This window comes from Populus euphratica, unplaced genomic scaffold (genome assembly GCF_000495115.2).
Source record: "Populus euphratica unplaced genomic scaffold, PopEup_1.0 scaffold10.1, whole genome shotgun sequence".
Classification (NCBI taxonomy): Eukaryota; Viridiplantae; Streptophyta; class Magnoliopsida; order Malpighiales; family Salicaceae; genus Populus; species Populus euphratica.
The window spans coordinates 1,479,170-1,488,823 of record NW_011499856.1 but is presented as its reverse complement, the minus strand read 5'-3'; the positions used below and the strand labels follow the sequence as shown (position 1 = coordinate 1,488,823).

At 30.4% G+C, this 9,654-nt stretch overlaps 1 protein-coding gene across 1 annotated transcript; it reads left to right on the top strand.

The window, feature by feature from the left end:
- Positions 1-4,198: 4,198 nt before the first annotated feature.
- On the top strand, positions 4,199-4,762 carry LOC105123349 (uncharacterized). Its single transcript, XM_011022900.1, has one exon. The coding sequence runs from the start codon at positions 4,291-4,293 to the stop codon at positions 4,426-4,428; it is 138 nt and encodes a 45-aa protein (XP_011021202.1). The 5' UTR covers positions 4,199-4,290; the 3' UTR covers positions 4,429-4,762.
- Positions 4,763-9,654: the final 4,892 nt, after the last annotated feature.

Here is a 9,654-nt window from a genome sequence, read left to right as displayed (position 1 = left end):
AATTACATACAAATAGCCAATGCACTAAGCCTCCATATTATTGCCAAAATGGTCTCAAGAATACCTTAACCCATACCTAGGTGTTTCTCCAATTCACCATTAATGATCCAGCTAGCTAATACCCAGCTTGCCAATTTCAAGATATGTTAAAGGGCTAACCCACCTTGCAAACGATGGTAAGATAATTAGGATTTTTTTAGTGTAATAATAATTATTTTTTAAAGTATATTTTATTTGGATATTCATTAAAATATTATATTTTTTATATTAGCAACGACGTGAAAATATAAAAAAATTAATTTGAAATATAAAAATTTAAATTATTTTAAAATACATTTAAAACAAAAAAATAAACAAAAATATGCTAACCCTTAAATATCCACCATGAACAATAAAATATGATCAAGTTATCTCAATTCAATGAACAGAACAACTTGGAAATATCACAGGACATACATGACCTTCGAATAAATCAAGACAAAGACAAGATCATAGTGGCAAATGGGGTTAATTAAGCAGAGAAGCTCATTAGATAAAAAAGCAGCCCCTAATTCGAATTTATCGAGAACAAAACATGATCATAAGCAACTAAATCCAGTGAACTGTACAATACACATGGAGATGTCCGGATCGTACTCTCTGAATTAGCCAAGACAAAGATGCGATAATTTATTAATTAAATGTTGATTAAGTAGTTGATTCAGGTAATTGCAAAACTGCAAGTGCTCGACCAGAAGCTTCGACCTAGTGAGATGAGAAGAACAATCAATAAAAATCAAAGTTGTCTACTAGATGAAAGGCAAGGACCACGTCTCTCGCGAGATTATCACGTGTAAGCATGTATTCGATGTACAATACATGTTTGTAATTTTACTCACAATTTTATGCAAAAACAAAACTATTGCAAACAACAGTTGGGACAAAAACCTGGTCCATTGTTCTGATAATGGTGTTAGAATCCAAGATTAGTTTAGCAAGCACTGTCTCCTAGTTATCTACCTCATTTTCGGCATGGAAATTTTGTTCAAAGAGGCCACAGGGACCTACGTACGCAACATCCATTCGATAAGGTTATGATATTTTATTTTCTAGGGTTTGGCCAGCTATAATATTCCCATTAATTGGCTATTATTATATGATTGTGTTCTTTGGTGGGTCATATTAGTATAGAAATTATCAAGTATAGTAGCTTGATACTGGTCAGCGGAAAAAGAAGAAGAAAATCAAGCACAGTAGTGACAGACCAATTACTCAAAATTTGCCTGCCAGTTACTGAGAAAAGAAACTTTTCAAAAGCATGCACTGGCTAGTTTAATTGCTAATCGATTTATTTGACCATATGATGGAGGCCTAAAACCCAACTTAGACATAAAGTGAATCTAGGGAAGAGGAAATCCCTGTGTTAGATGATTAAAGATTCGATAAAATGTTTTTAAAAAAAGTTCTACAGTCCTCAACTGGTTCTAATAGCATGCGAGTGGATTACTTCTGTTATTATATATGGTTTAAACGGTGTTTATGTGTTTCTATATAATAATAGTTGTTTTTGAAAATGTTTTTTATAAAAGATATTAAATTTTTTTTTTATTTTTTAAAAATTATTTTTAAAAACATCAAATCAAAATAATTTTAAAATATATATAAAAATATTAAATAAAAATATTAAATTTTTATAAAATATAATTTATATCGCACTTTCAATATGATACTTTCAAATACTGTATACAAAAAGTTATAAACATGTCAATATGGATATAAATGATCACCGGTTTACTATCTAATCCATGTGGCTGGAAAAATAATAATATAAACATATTATATATAACTTATATTATTATTCTAAGAATAATCACATTAAAGAGTAATGAATTATTCTTGTTATTTACTGTCTAGCTAAGTGTATCTTATTCCCAGAAACAATTCTTCTTTGAGTTGACTCGAGAGTCTCTTTCTCATCTTGATGAATATATATATATATATATATATAAAGAGTAATGAATTATTTTCCTGTGTCATGTTGTTTGTTATTGTCAACAGATATATTTATAATGATGAAAAGTAACAACCTTCGGCGGTGAAGAGTCACAATCTTTGACGGGGTTATGATGGAACTTTAACTTTTTATCTCTTATATTACCTTACTAATATGAATAATAATAATAATAATATGAAATCATGGATGATCCAAATTCAATTTTTTTTTCTTCCCTATGAAAAATATAATTCGACATCTGAAAATTAATTTAGAGAAAAATGATACACGTATGTTTTTAAAATTCAAAAAACCTTCAATTAATATAGATTATATTAATATAATTATTAAACACAACTAAAAAATTAACTTGATATAAAGATCATGTCATGAGTTGGCTCAGATTAATAATTATTTTTTAAAAAAGATATCAAAGTTTTAATTAGATTAATCAAGATAAACTGAATTAATTTCAATTAATTTTTATATTAAACTAGAATTAACTTTAATTGATTTTTTTTTACATTCAAATTTAATTGATTTTTTTTGCATTAAAATTTAATTGATTTTTTTATATTTAATTTAAATCAATTTCAATTGATTTTTTTTTTACATTCAACCATAAATTGAGAAATTAGTCTGATCTCAAGTCAACCGGTCATACTAGGCTTAATAACAATGATTAAAACAAACTAGGTGGACTCATCAGGGGATAGAAAGTTATAGTTTTTTTTTTTTAAATATAGTTCAAAATATATTGGACCTCCTAATGGATTATTAGAAAAGAGATTGTCAGCAACTAATAAATGGGATTGGCGTAGCTATAAGCCATCTGGCTCAATTCTTTATTCCTTCTTCTGAAGCTTGGAATTTACAGCAATGGAGTGTAGATTCCTCAAGATTGATGGAGTGATAGGGACCAGGTACAGAACCCATTAGAATAAACCTTCCTGCAAAGCGATACGGGAGGAGCACGAGGCAAGCACATGTGGGATCATGCTTTGTTCTACTAATTTAATCAGGAGTTAATTCTGTGCTGGGCTTTAAGAAGTCACGTTCCATGGCAATTTTTTTTGAGTTTTGAGCATTCTTGACGACATAGCCAGCTTGCAAATCCTAAATTGTCCCCTTTTTTATTCATTGTTGATGAACTAAACTATACTTACTGGGAACATCCACTGAAAAATGGAACTATATAGAGTTGAACACTTCAATTATTTATTAATATTCAAATGTATACCAAAATTAGCAATATACACGACTGGAGGTTGATTTACGTAGTAATATCATATATGTAATTTGACTGTTTTATTTATTTATAATAAATCAGGAAAAACTAGGAGTACAATATCAAATCTGGGAAATAATTAATTTGGGAGCCCCATTATTTTGTCCTTATTTTATTGTCTTTTTTGAATTTCTACATAAAAACCAATATTACTTATTTTTTTATTTAATTCTAATTGCATAAAAATAGTTTTAAAAAGTATAATTTTTGTTTATGCTTGATCTTTGAAATTTTTAATCATTATAATTAATTAGAAAATTGATCAAATTTAATTTCTATTACATTTTCAAAACATATGGGGGTGTGCTCCTTTCTCTCTCTTTATATATAGAAGACATTCACGATATTCACTCACATACAAATAATGTAAATCATTAGATAAACAAACCAATGTTTTGATATATATTGAATTGATTTTTAATTTTAATATTTTTTGATAGTTTTAATATGTTAATATTAAAAAATTTAAAACAAAACTACTTTAGTATAATTACAAGTAAAAATCATTTAAAAAAAAATACCTTGCACCGAATTTTTATGCCAAAATATTGCGTGTGGTGCCGAAATGATGGTCTTATAAACAATAATATCAGGCGATAGGCCATATGCAACATGCATTCAAAGGTGCAGACAATGGATAACATCATAGTTTCTTCCCCATGTGAAATATTGTTCAAGAAAACACGCATGGAATGCAGCATCCCAAGTATCAAGAAGACTTCGGTTCAATTTTTACTCTTGTTTTTTTATCGATAAGGAATCAAGATTGCCGACCATTTGTCTAGGTTGTTGATAGCTCACATAAATGTTGGTGCAGGGAATGATGTGGCAGGAAGAGAGAGGAATCAAAGTTCGGTCGTGTGTGGGGGCCTAGTTGCATCTTCTTGGGAGTTATGGACCGCGCTTCACTCTCTTTATAAGGTGCTCCCTTGGCTCTTCTTTGCCATCACTCACTAGACAGTGGACACTACAAGCATCACTACTAGTTCTCAAGTTCGTTCTTCTTCTTTCTTGAAAAAACAAAACGAAGATGATGAGCAGCGCAACCATGGGAGAGTCCAAGAAGAAGATTTCATGCAGAAGGCTTGGAGGGTACCTTAGACAACAGAAAGGAAGGCTCTATATTATTAGGAGATGTGTAGTCATGCTTCTCTGCTGGCATGACTAGGCCAAAGATCGGTCAATTATGGAGCTTGGCAACATCACTGGGAAGTTGAAGAGCTATCAACCATATCATCCACCATTGCTAGCTGTGAACTTGGAACCAAGCTCTCCAGTCTTTTATTTTTATCTTTCAAAATGTATATAAAAAATAGAAAAAGGCTACCTAGATATTAGTTAGTTGATTAATTTTACTACATATCCCGCCACTTGGACTTGTTGTGTACAAGGAAATGTTTCATACCAAATGATCTGATGATCTCAATTCTCTAGGAAAACAAGTTTTGAAGTCTCTATATGTATAAGAAATTATCTTTTTTCACATGTTATTTTCTCACCATCATCTCTGGAGTCTACTTCTACAAGTATCTCTAAATCACTTTTCTGGGTTATTAGAATATTTCTTGCATCATCAAGTGATGAGATAGCCTAGTATCTCTCGTTTTCTACACATCCTTACCTCAATAGATGCACATGATTTATAGATAAACTGCTAATCAAGCATAATTAGTGATCAGATAAACAATAGATATGTTAGCTCTTAATTAGGCATGGTAGCTTGAAGCAAAGCAGATTGAAGAAAGCGTAACAAGGGGAGATATTCTCCGAAGAAATTAGCGATTGAGAATTCCACACTTGTGATGATTTTCGTTGTCTATTTCGTAGGATCCATTCGATGTAGTCTTGTCAACTCAGAGAAGTGAACATAGCTTCTAAGTATTGGCTGTCACATGTGGATTGTACCAATCTATAGTACAGTTATATTCATTTGAATGGTGTCAGAGAGAAAAGGAAAGAAAGAAAGCATTTATAGCTCAAGTGCGAAGCACTTGTTTTCTTTTCTACTTTGCCCTTGAATGTTCTATTCAAAACAGTGGGGGCAATGGAGCTATTGAATTTAAGTATTACCATGTAGAACAATAGTGTCTAGTGCAGGAAAGGCACAGTGACTCACATCAGAAAAAACACCGCATCCTAGCTTTGAACAGTGCATAATAATTCATTGCTAATTATGATATGGCCATCACGTCACAAATCAAATAGGTTAATTTACATAATGATGAACTGGACATTTTATTTTCAGCTTAATTTACATAATGATGAACTGGACATTTTATTTTCAGCTTAATTTACATAATGATGAACTGGACATTTTATTTTCAGCTTAATTTACATAATGATGAACTGGACATTTTATTTTCAGCTTAATTTACATAATGATGAACTGGACATTTTATTTTCTTTATTTTTATTCCAAAATGCACTTTGCTCACAAATGATACTTCAGTTTTTGGAGAAATTAGGAATCTAAGCAAGCCCACAATCACAAAAAAAAAAAAAACCAATCAAAGAATCTAAATATTGAATGAACTTAAGGGTGTCCAAGGATAGTAGCCTGGCCTGTAACTTGAACAACTTCTTAGTTTATAAATGCTATACCAAATTATTCTTAATGTTTAAAAATAGTTCCTCATTTCACATGGATTTATAAATTATTCAAATTCCTAGTCATTTGACCTGCGGTACAGGCCATCACGCACTGATAGCAAATAACCTAAGGTTCAGTTTCTGAGGTTAAAAACGCAACCAATGATCTAGCCTTGGCTCGTTTGTTACCGAAACAGTCCCAACACAAAGCAGTGAGCAGTGAAAAACTAATGGCTAAAATACGACAAACCTCAATAAGTGTCTCACCAGACTTCCATATTGTAATAATATCTCAGTCTCAGAACCGTCAACACGTGCAAAGAGTGCTTGTGCTGATGGTAGAATGGTCAGATTCTAACAGTGATGCTTCCTGCTTGCTTTGGTCCCAAGTCGTGCAAAAGCAGACAAAGCAACCAGAGTATGCAGAAATGGACAGAACAGAAAACATGCGTGCAAGGTTGAAAGCATGACAATACTCTTTCTCCTTCGATGGGTCAAGTTAATGTGAGCAGAAATTGGTGTAGGGATCACCATTTTCTGCAACTAACGACTAATAACTCTCCACATCTACCTGAAATTTTATCAATTCTCTTTTAACCTACGGGGTTTAAAATAGAAAATGTCAAAATGATGCAAACCATTATCAATGATAAGACACCACCAACTATATGAGAGGCTGCAATAGTCTACTTATTGAAACATATATAGCATTATCCCTACTATTAAGAAATTGAAACATAGCACGAATTAGAGAAGGAATGAGCTACCTGACCCTCGCTAAATACTACAAAGCAAAGTAGAAGATCTTTTACATTGCAATATATATATGTGTGTGTCTATATATATATATATGTGTGTGTATGTATGTATGTATTGTTATTGTATTTTCTAGCAATAAAATAATTATTTATAAACTTAAAATTTAATGCATATATTAAACATGGTAAAAAAAAAGAAAAGAAGGTGCACTGGTTCTTTTTACATAACAAGTTTGAGTTGTTTGTTTACAAAAATATATGTGTCTAAGACAATATTCTATAATTATTTAAAACATAATTTTCAATTAAAAAAATTCCTTAGTAATTTTGAGTAAACTTAATTAAACATCATAAAAATAATACTAAAATCGCGCATTATCGAGAGGAACTCTTTGAAAATGTCATTAGACTGACTCAATAGATCAATTTTAAGATCTCCTAACCTAACTTGTATTTCTAATTAAGCCCTAGGAGATTGATTTAAAGTGACAAACGATGAGTAAAAAACCGATTTGATTTAAAAAAATTTAAAACAAAATCTTTTTTTTTTCAATGTTGAGATGAAGACATCTTGGATCGACCTTGCCAAACCCACAATTTAGCTCATAAATTAGATTGAATTAAATAACTTTATTTTTTAATTTTTTTATTTAACAATAATCTAAAAAAATAGGCACATGCAAAAAGGCAACCAAATGAAATTCTTTTTTTTTTAAAAAAAAAGGTGATCATGATGTGCTGTAAAAAAACACTTGTTAATATTGTTAAAAGATTATTTAATTTTATTTGAAGACATAGTTAAAATTGAATGATATTTAATAGAACAATATCTAAAATTTATTTTTAATTAATTTAAAATTTTAACAAAATAATATATTCAATGTATTTTCTTAATGAATTTTTAAGAAATTAAAATGTAATTTAAAGAAAAACAGAAAAAGCTAGGCACCTATGGAAGTGGGCTTGCCAGGCCAATCTCCCATATATGACCATTTATATTTTTTTAAAATTCTTAGATGATACACCATTCACTCATTTAAAAAAAAATAAAAAATAAATAACATGTCATTTTTTAACCTAGTTTTTTATTATTAGAAAAATGATCAGAAAATCAGTTCAGGGTTAAAGACTTAAAATTCAAAACCAATTTTTACTTAAACACTCTTGTAACCTTAATACATTAGTTTCTCTGTTAAAAATAAAATAAAGAACATTAATTTCTCAACTCAAAAACACCAATATTAGTTCAAAAATACAAAATAAAAATGAAAATAAAAAAATCATTCTCAACCCTAATCTATCCTTTTCACAGCATGGAAGACCGAAAATGCCTCAATGGCACTCTCATTATCAAGAGAAATACTTTGACATTAAAATTAGCTTTTTTTATAACAAAATCTCATTAACAAACATTGTTTCTTTTTTTTTTTTATCATTTTTTGATGACTTTTTTTCTTATTTTTCAAATCTAGGGATTGATAAAAAAAAAAAGTTTCAGACAAAAATATACAATTATCAAACTAAAAGGACCACAAAAGAAATTGTAAAAATTATAAATCCTATTTTTAAGAAAGGCATTGACAACATAGTATTTTTTAAAAAGGTTGCATGTTATTTTTATTGTCAAAATTGATTCTCAAGACTTTAATTTTTTTAATCAACAAAATCAAATTTTATCTTATCAAATCCAACATTAATTTAATGAAACATGTAGATGTGTAACTTCACTTTAATTACATATATATATATATATATATATATATATATAAAGTAATGAGTACGTAATTATCTTATATAATGTCCTTATAATCAACCCTAAAATGCCTTGATTATTAAAACAAATTAAGAAATTGAACGACATCCATGCATTTACAAATTACAAATCTTAATTAGCTCTTCCATTTCTCATGACAAAACGTTTTGCTAGAGAGTATTATGAGTTCTAGTCAACCACGCTGTCTCCGAAGATCCACCGTCTCATGATCAAATCTTAAGAGCAGTGGGCCTCCTCTATCAGCTGCCCCCATAATCATGTACGCATGCATGCCGAGTCTTCCCCATCATGGAGGCAAGAAGACACCGTTGTTGTTTTCCTTTTGTAGCGGTAAGTACATTAACATGAAAGTTTTAGGAAAATGAAAGGGGTGTACAAGGCCATGTGGTGATAATAAACTGGAGTAAGGAACCAGCGGTGAGGCCCCCAACCTCTGCACGTATACCGACTCAGATCGCATGAAAATCATGCAGTCGGCCCGTCTTGAATGGCTCGGTACACTGAACAGATTGGATCCCATTGTCATTCACACGTCCATCTTATTAAACCTTCGCATGTGAGGCTAGCCAGAAATGCACGAACCTTGTTGACTGATGAATTAGTACTCTCGCGGTAAATATGATCAAGAATCGATCAGTTTAGAGCTATCAGATTCTTGTTTGATCATTGGGAGTTCAGTTGGTCTCTTTTCTGGAGTTACAGTAAATCTTGATAGGTGTTGTATGGATCCCTTCACATGTAGGTCTATGGATGTGGAAGACAAGAAAGAAGACAAAAGAAAAGCTCGTATTAACCTTGAAAGGCTGGCTGAAGTATCATTGGTGGGCTTGTATTGGGTTTTTCATTCTTTCACTTCAAGGCTTGGTGAATAGCTGCTGTAATTGGGCTCATTGCTTTATATTTTCTGGGCTTTTCAGTTGTACGACATGTAGAGTGGTTAATTTTACAACAATAAGAACAACAACATGTGGTTTTCTCTCCCATTCAAGTCATAAAAAAATATTTTTTCTTAAATACTTTCTCTCCCATTCAAGTCATAAAAAAATAATTTTTCTTAAATACATCAAGTATCAAGTTTAAATGTATATGATTTGTTTAAATCCAATTAAAAAGAAAAAACTATCTTAAAATATAAAAATTAATATGAGAATAACTTAAAAAAATAAATCCAATTAATCATTATACAATCTTAATCTAGCAAAAAATCACTCTTTTTTATTCGTATTATAACCACAAGAGCTAAAAATAAATTTTATAAATCAATTAGAAAAAT